At 43.4% G+C, this 17,350-nt stretch overlaps 1 protein-coding gene across 4 annotated transcripts in view; it reads right to left on the bottom strand.

Annotated features, from left to right (window-relative positions):
- PTPRG (protein tyrosine phosphatase receptor type G) overlaps nt 1–17,350 on the bottom strand; it is a 619,877-nt gene that overhangs the window by 55,769 nt on the left and 546,758 nt on the right. For all 4 annotated transcript variants that reach the window (XM_074957367.1, XM_074957366.1, XM_074957368.1 and 1 more), the window contains one exon: nt 2,996–3,087. In XM_074957367.1, the coding sequence (XP_074813468.1) occupies nt 2,996–3,087 (92 nt within the window). The remainder of the gene's footprint in view (nt 1–2,995; nt 3,088–17,350) is intronic.

Raw genomic sequence — 17,350 nt, 5'->3', positions numbered from 1 at the left:
TTAATTAATTCACATGCATAAAGTGCTTAAAGTTCCTCAGGTGGAAGCCACTATATAAAGTGCTAGTTATTAATATTATTATACCTAGTACACCTGTGGGTTGAACATATTCACTGAGATATCCCCCCCACATCAGCGGAGATACCATTCTTCACCAAATTTAGCAAGCTCTCTTTATATGAATGTATTTGATGAAGAAAAGCATCAGCAGATCGGGACGGACATTGGGAGAAAAATCCACCACAAATCAAGTGTTCAGGGTCTCCCCTCTTTGAGGCTCTGGTGGCTTTAATGGAGCTCAAGGGTCTTTTCACAATTGATTTTTTTTTTACAATGGGCCATCCCAGCTGGCGAAGGAAAGGGTTGGTTTTCGGTGCGTCAGGATGTCAGCCTTCCACGCCGCTCTGTGACGATGAAGCCACTCCCAAGTGGTCTAATGATGGCACAGTCCATATACAGAGATGGCTGCATTAACCAGTGTTATTATTTGTATTACCATCGTGCCAAGGAGCCCTAGTCATGAGCCAGGACCCCACTGTTCAAGTCTGAGCAATATCTAACTATACATGCTGGGCCCCCCTTTCCTCAGCACCCTGCCCCCAACTCTCAATCATCCCAGATTCTGACACCTCCCTGCTCAACCCGACCATCACCCCAAAATTATGCTGACCACCTGATGCCCCTGCAAAGCCCCACTGGCCCGCCATATCCCAGCTCACTCTCCGTGCCTTTCACACCCACCAATACTCCCACCCCACAGTGATGCTGCCTGGTGCACCAAGGAGCCAAGGCAGCGGTGCCAAGCCCTTCTTGTCCTCCTTCCTGCCCCTAGCTCCCCTTCTCCTGCCTGCACCCCATTTCCCCTTCTCCACATATCCCCTCACAGCCTTATTCAACTCTCCCCTTGTGCAGCCCCGGATTTCCATCTCCTCCACATCAGCTTGGCTGCCCAGCCAGCCTCAGGGACTCTGCTGAGCAAAGCCAGTGAAGGAGGAGACAGGTTAGAAACATTGCAGAACAGAACTAGACGGCAGAAGTGAACAGTCCCAGGGCTTTTCCTAGCAGAGAACAAGTACTGAATGAGAGGAATGTGTCTCTTTCTCTTCAACTGGGGCTTTAGAATCTGTACTGTCCCTGGGCCAGTGTGCAAATGTCTCTGTGTTTGGAGCTTGTCAGGACTCTGGTTCTTTAGCCAGGGGATCCCTAAAGAACATGGGAGAATTTCAACAAGGTCTTGTCTTCAAATGTTTCCTCTACCACAGTTATTAAATATTAGACCAAGAAAATATTAGAGACAATTCTACTATTTCAGGTACTTAGAATTGGAAAAGGTACAGAGAAGGGCAGCAAAAATTATTAGGAACACGGAACAGCGTCCGTATGAAGAGAGATTAAAAAGACTGGAACTGTTCAGCTTAGAAAAGAGACAACTAAGGGGGGACATGATAGAGGTCTATAAAATCATGAATGGGGTAGAGAAAGTGAATAAGGAAATGTTATTTACTCCTTTACGTAACAAACTAGGGGTCATCCAATATAATGAATAGACAGCAAGTTTAAAACAAACATAAGGAAGTAGTTCTTCACACTAGGTACCGTCAACCCGTAAAACTCATTGCTAGGGGATGTTGTGAAGGCCAAAACTATAATGGGGTTTAAAAAAGAATTAGATAAGTTCCTGGTGGATAGGTCTATCAAGGACTAGCCAAGATGGTCAGGGATACAACCGCTTGCTCTGGGTGTCCCTAAACCTCTGACTGCCAGAAGCTGGGACTGGATGACTGGGAATGGATCACTTGACAAATTGCCCTGTTCTGGTCATTCCCTCTGAAGCATCTGTCACTGGCCACTGTCAGAAGACAGGATACTGAGCTATATGGACCATTCATCTGATCCAATAGGACTGTTCTGATGTACTCATATATCCCCATTACCTCAGCCCCACAATCTTTAATATATTTATCTGCGCAGCATGCCTGTGAGGTGGGGCAATGCTATTATCCCCATTAGAGAGACTGCTGATGCTTTCCCCTTTCCAGTGAGTGTATTTCTCCAGTGTATCTTGTCCTAGTGTGACTCAGGCATCTTTGAAAGTTTTAGTTAAGATTCATGTAATAGATGCAGTCAGAATCCTAGAGCTGCCAAACCACGACAGAAAATGAGAAGGAAACAAAGGAAAGACACGTCATCATGTCACAACAGACAGACAATCCTTCGTGAAACTAATGTCACTATAACATGTTGTATATTTTAGTTCTGTAAATGAGACTGAATAATACCAAACAAGGTAGCAACTGCAGAGTCCATTCCAACATCATGAAACTTTAAAGTTTCCTTGTCATCGTCACTGAAGGGGTAAAGAATTCTGTGCGAACGATGATACCTGGAAATACCCCAAGAAAATGACCCGGAGCCAATATCTGCTCTCAGCTCCACTTCAGTGTAACTGGGAGAAGAATTTGGCCTTTGGTATCTTGAATATTATAACTATAACAAACGGCTGATACTTTTGGTGCTTTACATATATGCAATTCCCCTTCCCTTCCCTTATAACAGTGAAGGCCAAATCTGCACCTGGTGTAAATGAGAGCAGTCCTACCATCCTGAGCTAAAGCCAGCGGAGTTGCTTACGCCAGACTCCATAATTGGCCCTGAAGCTGTACTCAGTTCTAGACTGGATGCCCTGCACTTCTATTTTTAAAAGACATCACTTTTGTTTTTGACATTTTAAAAAGTTATTCTGGAACTTTTAGTTGAAACCATTTGGGTGAATTATCTGATGAATGCACAATATTTTCATGGTGAAAGTCAAACTGCAAAGCAAGTTAATTTTCCTGAACCAGCATGGACATTGCAAACTTCTGTAAAGACTTAAAAGGAAAATTGCAATCTTGTCACAAACACAACTCTGTTGCATCCACATAATTAAACTAGAACCTGTCCATAAAAAGTGTGAATTCATTCAGTAATTAACTGGAGGCTAGGCCTGCCTTACCTGGGATAGGTATAATGGGAATACTCTCATTAGGGACCACTCGAGGTGAGCTGCTGTCTTCCACGTAGAAATGAGCTGTCTGAAAACACTTTCTGTTAAGGGAACAGAAAAAGTTAAGTGCTATGAAAAATAGCATATAAAAATTCAGTGAAGAACTTTTGCACATGTTCTGCCTTTCCATTTCTAGTTACATACTGTCAGATAAAGAAAAGGAGGACTTGTGGCACCTTAGAGACTAACAAATTTATTTGAGCATAAGCTTTCGTGAGCTACAGCTCACTTCATCGGATGTTACAGCTTTAAATGCTTGTTAGTGAAAACACATGTAAGCTATATGTAATTCTATTTGTGCTTTCAGTATGCCTTTAATTCACTGATACCTAACCACCCCACCCCCCCATTTTAGGAGCATACTATTGCTAAGTATTAGTTCACATTAAATTAAGTGCCAAAAGTTTACTATTTGAAATATTCTAGATTTCAAACACACAATTCAGAAAGAAACATACACAGTCCTATGGATCATACACAGTCCTATGGATCAGTTCTCAAATCAAAACTAGGGTAAAATGTTTCAAGGGAATACACACCTACTGTAAAACTTTATGCCGTGTACCAGTGGGCAGTACAAAATATGTAACGGCTGCATGATACCCCATTGCTGTTATGAAAGTTACAGTTTCAACAGTAACAAACTTTATTTCTGTAAGCCCTAAACCTGTACAATCCTCTTCATAACCTCCAGCTAACACTGAATCACAGATGCTGGTATAGAAAATCCAATAGATGCTTAGCTTGGGCCCCAAAAGCTGTCTCTGAAAAGGCCCAAGACGACAAGTCAAATGCTGAAACCACGCTAGAAACCCTGCAAGGAGGTCTTAAATCCACCTGGATGTTTTTACCTGTATTTAATGCAAAGCAGAGAGCACAAGCTGGTCATCATAGAGAAGGCACTGAGCAGATGAGAATCAAGAGATGCAAGAAGCTTCTGCATGGTGATGTTAACTGAGGCAGGGTTTTCCAACATCCGCGTCACTGCTCATTGCTGACTTAATGAGCTGCTTGAGGCTGGAACTGAATATTTAATGAGTCTTGCTCAGTGTGAGCAGCTATTGTGACGAGAGAAGGGTCTGCTCTCATCTGTCAGGGGCTCTTAACAATAGCCTTGACCTACCATAAAGATCCCTCTTACTGCAGCTCTGAATGAACCGCTCCTCAACACCTGTATGGAGTTGGAACACAGCCCTGATTCACTGCCCCTGTATGGGAATTGTTTCTCCTGCTGAAAGATATTTGCTTGTAACTTTCTGCCTTGTCATATGCTTTTCTCTAATTCTGGACGTTGTGTTCTGCATAGAAAGCCCACTCTCTATAGCCTGTTTTGCTGACATTGTCAAACTAATTTATGCTTCCATTGTTTCATCACAGATGCAAACCACAGCGCTAAGAAGTCACTGAAAATATCCAACAATGCTTTAAGGCAAAACAGGTCTCGAAAAGAACCTAAGATCCCCACAGGTCCATGTTTGCACAGCAGCACAATACTAGCTATGGCACTTTGTAAATAATAAAAGTATATGACAAGTAAGCCTCACATATGCTAATGAATATGCAACCAGAAAAGATCACATTTCACAGCATGGTGTGGTTCTCTTGAACCGGGTCTTTTTTTTCAGGGAGAGTGTCTTGTACCATCTTAGAGTTATTTATATGGTAAGCATACTTTGCTAGGGAACACCAAAGGGTGAAATCATACTCGAGACTCCCAGATGCATGACATATTGCGTGACATTTAAAGGAATTAGTTCATTTCCCTCCTCTCCTCCTCAACTCTGCTGCCTTTTTAAAAAAAAAAAAAAAAAGCAAAAAGGGAATTCCTTTATTTTTTGGTAGCCTTTTCTTTGGACAATGCGCACCCTGGGGGCACAGAGCAGAATAAATCAGTCACACACAAGGGGAGAAAGTATGAATATGAAACAGGCAAAACATTCACGGTTTTGATGCCTTCAGGACTTCTTTCCCTTGAGTAAATTCTACAGAAAATCCATGGAGCGGTCTCCTGGTAACTGAGGCCTTAAGAACACATACAATTTTCCACATAGCAGTTTAATAAAGATAGACTTTTTAATTTATTGATCCCAGGAGGTTTTTTTCGGGATGGGAGGTGAGGGGGGGTTTGGACTTATGACAGATACGAAATGGTATTCTTTTTTATTCATTTATTTATTCTCTTCTCTCATATGCAAAAAACAAACCAAAAACCCATTGCGTTGTTTTTTATATCACCACAAGAGAATCATTTAATAAAAATATGAAATTGCTTAATTCTGTAGCCTAATTACGTTGTGTGATGTGCGTAATGCAGATATGTAGTAAGAGACTAAATATGCAGTAGCATCTCAGTACAGTGTAATATATACAGGGATTAGTAATAACATATTAATCATATAGTAGAGTTTGCAGCTGTAATTTATGCAATTGACAAATCTGTATTTCTCTGTCTTGGATGGCTACTTATAGCTGTCATTGAAAACATCATTATGACACAACCAGGTAATGAGCCAAGTGCTTTGCCGAATTACAAATATATCACACTACAACGCAGTGGGTATGAGTGTGTGTGTGTGTGTGTGTGTGTGTAACTGTTGGCATGGTATTACACATACATAATACTGTATAGCATTTGCTTATTACAGCACTTCCTGGTAGCAAACACTGAAATTGAAAAGGAGGACTTGTGGCACCTTAGAGACTAACCAATTTATTTGAGCATGAGCTTTCGTGAGCTACAGCTCACTTCATCAGCTCACGAAAGCGTATGCTCAAATAAATTTGTTAGTCTCTAAGGTGCCACAAGTCCTCCTGTTCTTTTTGTGAATACAGACTAACACGGCTGCAACTCTGAAAACTGAAATTAAAGTTAGCTGCAGGCTTCCCTTGTAATCCCTTTTTCACATGCTCATAACTTTCTAAAAAACTCCTTTTCAGTTTTATCTTTTCAAATTTAGGGTTTGTCTACATGTGAAACACTACAGCTGCACCACTGCCACGCCTCCGTGTAGACACTACTGATGCTGATGGGAGGGGTTCTCCCGCTGAAGTAGGTACTCCACCTCCCTGAGAGGCAGTAGCTAGGCGATGGAAGAATTCTTCTGTCAACCTAGCGCTGTCTACACCAGGGGTTAGGTCGGCTTAACTGTGTCGCTCGGGAGAGTGGATTTTTCACACGCCTTAGCAATATAGCTAGGTCAACCTAATTCTTTTTTAGTAGACCAGGCCTTAGTCTCAGCTAATTTTGTGAGAAGGGAGAGGGGAAGTTTGATGAAAGTCCATTCACCCATTTCAGGTCGGCAAAGGTGATACAAATACACCTTTTCCTCTGCAAGGAGGCTTTTAGTGACATAGTAACACCAAAGCTAAAACTTTACAGATGGCTAGAACTCAATGAGGCTATTCTCCAGACTGATCCGTCAAAAAAATCCCATACAAAATAAATAAATAATTTCGAAACAATGCGTTTTACAAACTCACAATATGAACTCTCCATAAAGATCAGGTTATTAGGCCAGTTCCTGGCTTCTCATACATCTCCTTTGTGGGGCTCCAGCATGGGGTTATAGCTACCTTAGTGCAGTCACTTATCCCTCCCCCCGGTAGAGGGGGCATTCTGTGGTCCCCTGTGGGTGAGATGGGGCAGAGCATGCTATGCTCTAGTGATTGTGGCCAGAGGAGCAGCCGTTTGGACAACGTTCCCTCTAATTTTTCCTATCCAATGAATTTTGTTACGTGCACCAATGTGGAGGTGATCAGTGGCAGGGGTGGGGCTGAGGGGTTTGGGTGTAGAAGGGGGCTCAGGGCTAGGGTGACCAGATGTCCCAATTTTATAGGGACAGTCCCAATTTTTGGGTCTTTTTCTTATATAGGCTCCTATTAACCCCCCGAACCCTGTCCCGATTTTCACACTTGCTGTCTGGTCACCCTACTCAGGGCTGGGGCAGAGGGTTGGAGTGAGGGGGGTGAGGGTTCTGGCTGGGGGTGCAGGCTGTGGGGTGGGCCTAGGGATGAGGGGTTTGGGGCGCAGGCTGCCTCCCCCCAACCCTCTTTCCTGCAGCCTCTCCACACCACAGCAGCTCTGGGGCTGGGAAGGAAAGGCGTTTCTCCTTGCCGTGCAGCAGCCGGGGAAATCACCACAGCCCCACATGCCCCAAGCTCCTCCATCAACTCACCCCCTGCCCCCGCGTGCAGTGCAAAGGTGCCCTCCTGCGCAGCCACACAGGTGCACACCTTAGAGGGAAGGTAGCATTTGGGGACCATTATCTATTGTTGAAAGTTAGAGCAGCCTCTACAATAAGAGAGAGTTCCTGCCCCAAACAGTCCAAGGGTCTGTACTGAGCAGAGGGGTCAAATGACTTGCCCTAGCTCACACAACAGGTCAGAGCTAGGCACAGAACCCAGGGCTCCCAAGTCCCAGTCCAAAGTCCTAGCCACAGTGTTTGCGGGACCGATAATTGCCAGTTGAATGTTATGCTACTTGTAGATTTGCTAGGGAAACCGAAAGTGTGACGGATACACAAGGCTTACGCCAGCCACTTTTCCTGACAGCTGGAAGCAGTGTTCTGTGAATTAGCAACTGAGCTTTGGCAATGGCATAAATTATTGCTACAAGCCTTACTGAAATGCGAGTTCCGAATGACAGAAGTGATTCTACAGCAGTGCTTTAAAGTAAAGCAAATCATCTTCTTAATTTTAATGCCACAAAATTCCAGGCAGCCCGCATGCTTGCTGCAAAGTACCCAGGACTCTGTTGCCTTTGAAACAAAATCAGTGTGCAGTGAAGCAGACTCCTCCTCCGAGCCCGATATGCGTTTTTGGGCTGCTTTTCCCTGCGGCACACACATAAGGTCCCAGAGAGCAGACACATCATTGTCACATATGGGGCAAAGATGCAGAAAGTCATACTCTGTGAGACTAACATCTCCACAGGAAGGGAATGGTGGGAGTGTTTGCCACGGTAAGATTACGTTTTTGGAAAGTTTTTTCCCCCTAATATCCTTTTGAAGAGAGCCACAGTCAAATATGATTAATGCACCGTAATGGAATGCAATGTTCAGGGTAACACTGCCTTATTCTTGCACCACACACATAAAAGTCTGCCAAGGTGTTATGTGCTCGTTCCAAGGTGGATAGAAAGCTGGCTAGATTGTGGGGCTCCATGGGTAGTGATCAATGGCTCCATGTCTAGTTGGCAGCTGGTATCAAGCGGAGTGCCCCAGGGGTCGGTCCTGGGGCCAGTTTTGTTCAACATCTTTATTAATGATCTGGATGATGGGATGGGTTGCACCCTGAGCAAGTTTGTGGATGACACTAAGCTGGGGGGAGAGGTAGATATGCTGGAGGGTAGGGATAGGGTCCAGAGTGACCTAGACAAATTGAAGGATTGGGCCAAAAGAAATCTAATGAGGTTCAACAAGGACAACTGCAGAGTCCTGCACTTAGGACAGAAGAATCCCATGCACCGCTACAGGCTGGGGACCGGCTGGCTAAACAGCAGTTCTGCCGAAAAGGACCTGGGTATTACGGTGGATGAGAAGCTGGATACGAGTCAGCATTGTGCCCTTGTTGCCAAGAAGGCTAACGGCATATTGGGCTGCATTAGTAGAAGCATTGACAACAGATCGAGGGAAGTGATTATTCCCCTCCATTCAGCACTGGTGAGGCCACATCCGGAGCATTGCATCCAGTTTTGGGCCCCTCACTACAGATAGGATGTGGACAAATGGGAGAGAGTCCAGTGGAGGGCAACGAAAATGATCAAGGGGCTGGGGCACATGACTTACGAGGAGAGGCTGAGGGATCTGGGCTTGTTTAGTTTGAAGAAGAGAAGAATGAGGGGGGATTAGATAGCAGCCTTCAACTACCTGAAGGGAGGTTTCGAAGAGGATGGAGCTCGGCTGTTCTCAGTGGTGGCAGATGACAGAACAAGGTGCAACGGTCTCAAGTTGCAGTGGGGGAGGTCTAGGTTGGATATTAGGAAACACTATTTCACTAGGAGGGTGGTGAAGCACTGGAATGCGTTACCTAGGGAGGTGGTGGAATCTCCATCCTTAGAGGTTTTTAAGGCCCGGCTTGAAAAAGCCCTGGCTGGGATGATTTAGTTGGGGTTGGTCCTGCTTTGAGCAGGGGGTTGGACTAGATGATCTGCCGAGGTTTCTTCCAACCCTAATCTTCTATGATTCTATTATCTTTGCTTAGCAAAATAAATTATTTGAGACTTTATACAAATCAAAACATGACTTGTAAGATTTTAAAATGCAAAAATATGCTTCTTTGATTATCAGTCGATAAACCACAAGCAGCTACAATTCTATTCTATTCTCATCTAAAAGCAAGGTGGAGCACTCGATCAGCATAATGACCCAGACGCAAGAATGCTCTTTATTTTCTTGCAGATGACCCAGGTTATCTTCCTAGGACCTAACTCGGCCCTCCAGGACAAACACAGAGCTCCCACTGAAATTAATGGGAGCACGTGGAATAGAGACGAGGGCAGCCTCTGGTGCTTAGTCCATTGTACTCTGAGCATCTTCAGCTCCTAGCTGAAGGGGAAGGGAGCTGCATTGCTCAGAACCAGCTGATCTGGACGGATTAAGGAGAGCGTATAGAAACTGCTAAAGAAAAACAGGGAGCTGTATGAAGATTCTAGAGCTAAGATTAAAGAGTAACAGATTAAAATGGCTGCTAAGTCAGGATAGTGACAGGGTTGCCAACTTTCTCATCGCACAAAACTCAACACCCCTGCCCCGCCCCTTCTCTGAGGCCCCACCCCCGCTCGCTCCATCCTCCCTTCCCTCCGTTGCTCGCTGTCCCCCACCCTCACTCATGTTCACCGGGCTGGGGCAGGGGGTTGCAGTGTTGGGAGGGGGGTGATGGCTCCGGCTGGGGGTGCAGGCTCTGGGGTGGGGCTGGGCATGAGAGGTTCAAAGTGTGGGAGAGGGCTCCAGACTGGGGCAGAGGTGCGAGGGGAGGCAAGGACTCTGGCTGGGGGTGCAGGATGGGGGTGGGGATGGGGATGAGGGGTTTGGTGTGCAGGAGGGGGCTCTGGGCTGGGGCAAAGGGTTGGGGTGTGGATGGGTGCAGGCTCCGGAAGGAAGTTTAGGTGCGGGAGGGGACTCCGGGCTGGGGCAGGGGTTGGGGTGCGGGAGGGGACGAGAGATCCAGGGTCACCCCTCCGCAGCGGGCATTTGTCAGTGTCACCATCAAAATTGGCAACGACTTCTCAGAAAAGATCCTCAGACTGTGAAAGAGCAGAAATGCTGCAAATCAGGACTAAGTCACTGGCAGACCAGAGTATGGGAGCCTGGACAACAACTGCCTGCAGTCTGCAAAGCTCTAGCCAGGGTCATCACTCACTGACTTTTATGAGCAATAAAACTGACTCCAGCATTAAGAAAAAAAAAAAACCACCCCCCCCCCCAGAGGGACAGAGAAAACACAGAAGCAAAACCGATGTCCTGAATATTAACAAGTGATTAGTGAGGAGCTATAATTTTACACTCATCTTTTCACTGTATGCTAAGGAGTATCTGCACTCCCCTCCTTCATTTTCATTTTCTTAGAGTATTTTGCTTCCAATCTTTTCCAGGCTTAAAAAAATAATAATAATAAAAAATACCATCCTGCAGCTCAACAGCAGAATGATATAAGAAGCTGGAAGTACATGCTCTCTGAAGAAACCTCCTCCAAACAGAAACAGAAAGATATCAGATACTAGACAGGTAACACAGAGAATGCTGCCTTCACATACAAACTGTGGAATGACGTAAACCTGGCAATGTATAAAACAAAGAGTGAATATAGTGCTGGAACAAGAGGAAAATTTCCCACTACATCTATATAAGGCTGGTTCTCCTGGGTCTCTCTCATGAAGATGATTTTCCTTCTCCTCACAAAGTATAAAACAAAGAGTGAATATAGTGCTAGAACAAGAGGAAAATTTCCCACTACATCTATATAAGGCTGGTTCTCCTGGGTCTCTCTCATGAAGATGATTTTCCTTCTCCTCACAAACTAATTTCTGCCTGTTATTCTTTTCTTGTTGCAGCCGTGTTGGTCCCAGGATACTAGAGAGACAAGTTGGGCGAGATATTATCTTTATTGGACTAACTTCTGTTGGTGAGAGAGACAAGCTTCTGAGCTTACACAGAGCTCTTCTTCAGGGCTGGGAAATCACCTTTGTTTTTCAGCTCCGTGTAAACCTGAAAGCTTGTCTCTCTCACCAACAGAAGTTGGTCCAATAAAAGATATCACCTCCCCCACCTTGTCTTTCTTGTGCAGTGTTGATTAGAAGAGGCCAATACAGTATCTGAACAGAGTGTGCCAAGGCTCTGGAATCTTTGTCTATATACAATGGCATAAAAATAGACTATCCCTTTCACTACACTTCCTATGGGTATTTCCTTACAGTAACAAGTTGTTACACACCCAATTAGTCCCACTGAAGTGAATGGCAGGTTTCAGAGTAACAGCCGTGTTAGTCTGTATTCGCAAAAAGAAAAGGAGGACTTGTGGCACCTTAGAGACTAACCAATTTATTTGAGCATAAGCTTTCGTGAGCTACAGCTCACTTCATCCGATGAAATGAGCTGTAGCTCACGAAAGCTTATGCTCAAATAAATTGGTTAGTCTCTAAGGTGCCACAAGTACTCCTTTTCTTGAAGTGAATGGGACTCCTTGGCTGAATACATGTTCACTAAGGTGGCCTGTCTGGCCCTATGTTTGTAAAATGGATGTTCTGTTAGATAGAGCAGGCATTTCTAGTACTCCTTGTATAATTATTTCGCTAATGGCTAACCTTCTCTCTCTCTCTCTCTGTCAGCATGCTGAAAAAATTACACCAGTCCGCATAACAAACACTTGAGAGAATACATAACACTTGATCATTTAGACCAGTTCCTCTGCTTTTCCCAAGCCCTCTGGTCATTCAGAATAACACAAGCTCTGCTAATCACCTTTCCACAGATGGAAAGAAAAGCTACACTTTTCACAATTAAGAGGAAAGCACTTTGTGGAAAAGACAACCACTGTTAAAAGATATTAGGCAATAAGAATGAAGTAACCTAAAAACATTTTACAGTGCTCATTAACTGGGTACCCCTTTTGCTGATATGAAAATTTCTTCAGTTTATGTTAAGAAATATATCTTGTTTACCTAGTAATTAAAAAAAAACATTTTGGTGATTCAATTAGCGTCTATGCCTTTACTGTCACTCTTCTATTCAAAAGCAATCATAAAGTTGCTAAACAGGTTTAACATTTGTGGGTTTTATACAGACATTGAAAGTATTTGAAGAAGCATGCAGATCACTTTCTCAGTGGAGGAGTAGCTCATCATGCTATTTCCAGAGGCCAAAAGAAACAAGCCATTTGATGCCTATCAAATAGGCAAGCAAGGTCATTTTTTCTTCCCCAAACAGGTGCATGGTTTGTGTGTTCAAAATATACACATATGGCTGCGAACAAGGAATTGGGCAAGAAAAATGCACCACTGTTGTGCACAGTGTTGAAGTGAAAGATTTATAGGTGTGCAGCATTCACTTCCTGTGTGACATAGATCTCTCATCCAACACGCGGCGAACAAAGTAATTCATATTAACAGTAGAAGTGTATTATGTTGAAATGATATATCACACAGCAGAGTTATTTTTACTGTGGATCCTTTCTAGAAAGAACGGTAGCTAAGTATAGAAGTTACTTTTATTTAAATATAAAGATTCTTATTTCATGGATCAACCTGCTAGCAAGACAGCAGAGGATGGCACAGCATCTTATCACACACCTTACCCGAATCGTATACACTCAAAGCTACAGAAGTGAAAAGTGGGGATAGCCTTCTACAGTTTGTGTCTGCTTATCAGAGCCCTGCTGTTCTCTGCCTCAAGCACTGCTGCACATGTCTTTGCTGCACAAGGTAAATGTCAGTGGTAGCTAGCATGTAGAAGGGAGGGAATAAAACAAGGGGATAAGAGGAAGTGGGTGAGAATTAAAGATAGGGTCCATTTGAAAGACTACATCAAAGGTTAAAACTTTCCACCTGAAAAAACAATTTGGCAATCAGGAATTGTGATTTTTTGGCAGAGAAAGATAGCTGACTTAGGGCATGTCTACATTACCGGCTGGATCGACGGGCAGCAATTGATTCAGCGGGGGTCGATTTATCGCATCTAGTCCAGACGCAATAAATCGACTGCCGAGCGTTCTCCCGTCGCACCAGGGAGAGAGGTGCAGGCGGAGTCGATGGGGAAGCATCAGCTGTCGACTTACCACAGTGAAGACACCGCGGTAAGTAGATCTAAGTATGTCGACTTCAGCTGTTATTCATTTAGCTGAAGTTGTGTAACTTAGATCGACCCCCCCCCCCCCCCGTGTAGACCAGGCCTTAGTATGTAACTCCTGCCTGCTTGGCGTGGCACTCTGTCCCCCTCTAGTGGTGACTAGGCCAGCTAGAGATTGATGAGCCTGCTATAGCCTTGGCTAAGAGAAATGTGTCTTTTAGCTCAGGCAGTAGAGGCTTGTGCATTAAGCTCAAGAGATCCCAGGTTGATTCCTGCTGCTGCTGACCCACCAAGGGGCATTGGCGTTATAAGTGGTGGTCCGTACTATGTCTCTTAGCCAAGGCTGCAGCAGGCTCATCAATCTCTAGCTGGCCTAGTTACCACTAGAGGGAGACAGAGTGCCACACCGAGCAGGCATGGGTTACAAGTGTTTACAGTCTATTGCAGAGGTGTCCATGTTAAAAACAAAGGATTCATTTGCAAACCTTGTTCCCCTGATGCCAACAGATTATACAGAATAATCTTAAACTGTAAACTCCTTTGGCCGAGGGCTGTCTCCCTTTATGTAGTGTACAGTGCAGAACACAGTCAGTATGCAATAAACGTTTATAAAAAGGTATTGAAGTGGTTAAACAGCTTCAGAAAGCATGACACATGCACAAAAGACTTGATTTCACAAACCCTCCCCCATTCCTAACATCATCAGATGTACAACCAAAAAGTGTCCAGGTGGCCAATGATGTAATGCATTTACAAAGCTCTTCAACTGCAAATTGTAAGTGGATAAATCTTAGTTTAACCCATTTTCCATGCTTCCTTCTCCCATCTTTCTAGTGTCCCCTGAGAACAGCTAAGGCAATTGGGAAATCTTATTTGTGATGACACTAACCCTTGTAACACTTGGTAACTAATTATTATCTTTGTGACCTTTGACAGAGCCAGAAGAGTCAGAATTTCCCCCAGTTTTAATCAATAGCTTGCAACATCTGTGTTGATTACACTCAGCAGTTTCACATGTGACCGAGGAGGTTTTCTCTTCCGTATTTTCCACCGAGAGTATGCTCTCAGGCACATACATTGCCACTCAGAGGATTTAGACGAGAAAGCAGGGTTTAAAAATCTATGGGCAGCATTTTAACAGCATCTTTAAAAATGGGGTATAGGTAAGGTACTAAAAAGCGTATCGGCATTCACATTTTTCTCTCTGAGCCACAGACGTATTTAGTGCAATGGGTATGTATATGTTGCAAAGCTAGCAACTGCCTAGCTACTGTATCTTCTACACTGAATATTACTGGTTAAAATGGTGAGAGATTCAGTTATCCAAGCAAATGATAGCTTACGTAGTTCATTAAAATGTTCAGTTCTAACACCCTGACTACAGCAGGGTATCAGAAAGTAGCCTAAAACTTTTCTAAATGGCAGCGATATTTTCCTCCAAGTGAAGAACTGTACAGTAATTGCAAGAACTCCTGTGACCAATGAAGACTCTCTCTGTGCAGGCCCCAAACACATCTGTTTGCAAGAGTTGGGTCTTATTTTGCCACACCAGCAACAGAATGAGCTTGTGTGACTCGTACACAGTAGCTAGTTTTATAAAGATATCCAATGAGACATACCTTAGAATAAGAGGAAAACTAAGTCTAAATTTAAAGTACATATGGCCCAGGTCCAAAAACTGGGTGCATTCTTTTCATGTTTTAATTCACAAACTCTGATTCACTGGGGCCAGAAGCTTTCCTATAAAAATTGCAATTCAGAAAAGGCTTGTTAACAGTGAGTAGCAGAGATTGCTTTTCTGCTTGGAACATGCACCTGAAAACAGTAAATGCTTCCAAAATACAAGAGACCTGCTTCTCCGGCCGGAAGGATTATCCTTTCTTTAAATTACAATAAGAAAACAGAACAGTTACTTGATATTTATTTGAAGTGTCCCTTGGGTGATCACCAAACCAGCTTTTGGATCTAGACATGCATGCAACTAAATGTACTTAAAATTTAGTTCTCATCGTGCTCTTAGGCATTGGTCGTTTTTAACTGGAACTCACAAATTCTTAAATTTGTTTAGTATAATTAACCATACAATGGGAAGGTAGTTCCCTCTTTCTTTCTAGACTGGAAAGATACATTTGCTGATGGGAGTCAAGATGGATAGATGACTGGGAAAATCTTCCCAAGACTATTTTGGCATATTTCAAGTTCAGACTATTTAGGGCAGGTTTTTCTTTTTGAGTGATGTGAATAATATGGAAAGTCTTTATTGTTTGCCTTTTACATAGAAAAGGGAATTTCAAATTTTTTTTGGAAAATCCTATAGCTTCTTATTAAAATTTGGTTCCAAATGTACTGAGAAGACCCTTTGATCAACATAACACAAGAGTAGCAGATGCCAAAAGAAAAGAACAGCAGATGTTTAGTACCCGACAGACAGAGTTGATGGGGACACAAGAAATACAACATTTAATGCTAGTACTCCAGTAAGAAAATTTACAAAATCTGCTCCTCACACTAAAGGACAGAGTTTTTGGTATCCAGATAGTCTTCTTTCCACATCCATGTCTGTAGAAGCCGAGATTTGTGCAGGGAAAGATAACAAACCTCATATCTTATAGGGGGTCTCTGAGGCAGAGGTCTGGGGAATCATTAAATCTCTTTAGTGATCAGTACATTTGGAGATTCTGTTCCTAATGGTGCTGATACATTATCGACTCTTCACAATTCTAGCTAAGCCAGAGGTATAACTGAGGAGACACTTTTAATTAAGGTTTCAGAGTAACAGCCGTGTTAGTCTGTATTCGCAAAAAGAAAAGGAGGACTTGTGGCACCTTAGAGACTAACCAATTTATTTGAGCATAAGCTTTCGTGAGCTACAGCTCACTTCACCGGATGCGTACTGTGGAAAATACAGAAGATGTTTTTATACACACAGACAATGAAAAAATGGGTGTTTATCACTACAAAAGGCTTTCTCTCCCCCAACCCCACTCTCCTGCTGGTAATAGCTTATCTAAAGTGATCACTCTCCTTACAATGTGTATGATAATCAAGTTGGGCCATTTCCAGCACAAATCCAGGGTTTAACAAGAACGTCTGAGCCTCCCCTGGGATAGTGCTTGGGGTGTGCTATAGACCGCCGGGATCTAATTTGGATATGGATAGAGCCCTTTTTAATGTTTTTAATAAAGTAAATACTAATGGAAACTGTGTGATCATGGGAGACTTTAGCTTCCCAGATATAGACTGGAGGACGAGTGCTAGTAATAATAATAGGGCTCAGATTTTCCTGGATGCGATAGCTGATGGATTCCTTCAGCAAGTAGTTGCTGAACCGACTAGAGGGGATGCCATTTTAGATTTGGTTTTGGTGAGTAGCGAGGACCTCATAGAATAAATGGTTGTAGGGGATAATCTTGGCTCAGGTGATCATGAGCTAATTCAGTTCAAACTGAACGGAAGGATTAATAAAAATAAATCTGCAGCTAGGGTTTTTGATTTCAAAAGGGCTGACTTTCAAAAATTAAGGAAATTAGTGAAGTGGATTGGACTGAAGAATTTATGGATCTAAAGGTAGAGGAGGCCTGGGATTATTTTAAATCAAAGCTGCAGAAGCTATCGGAAGCCTGCATCCGAAGTAAGGGGAAAAAAATCATAGGCAGGAGTTGTAGACCAAGCTGGATGAGCAAGCATCTCAGAGAGGTCATTAAGAAAAAGCAGAAAGCATACAGGGAGTGGAAGAAGGGAGGGATCAGCAAGGAAAGCTACCTTATTGAGGTCAGAACATTTAGGGATAAAGTGAGACAGGCTAAAAGTCAAGTAGAGTTGGACCTTGCAAAGGGAATTAAAACCAATATAAATAAGAAGAAAACAAAGAAAGAAGAAGTGGGACCGCTAAACACTGAGGATGGAGTGGAGGTCAAGGATAATCTAGGCATGGCCCAATATTTAAACAAATACTTTGCCTCAGTCTTTAATAAGACTAAAGAGGATCTTAGGGATAATGGTAGCATAACAAATGGGAATGAGG

The sequence above is a fragment of the Natator depressus genome, chromosome 7 (assembly GCF_965152275.1).
Source record: "Natator depressus isolate rNatDep1 chromosome 7, rNatDep2.hap1, whole genome shotgun sequence".
NCBI classification, from domain to species: Eukaryota; Metazoa; Chordata; order Testudines; family Cheloniidae; genus Natator; species Natator depressus.
Note: the sequence above shows the minus strand (reverse complement) of the source record. Positions and strands in the feature narration are given on the sequence as shown.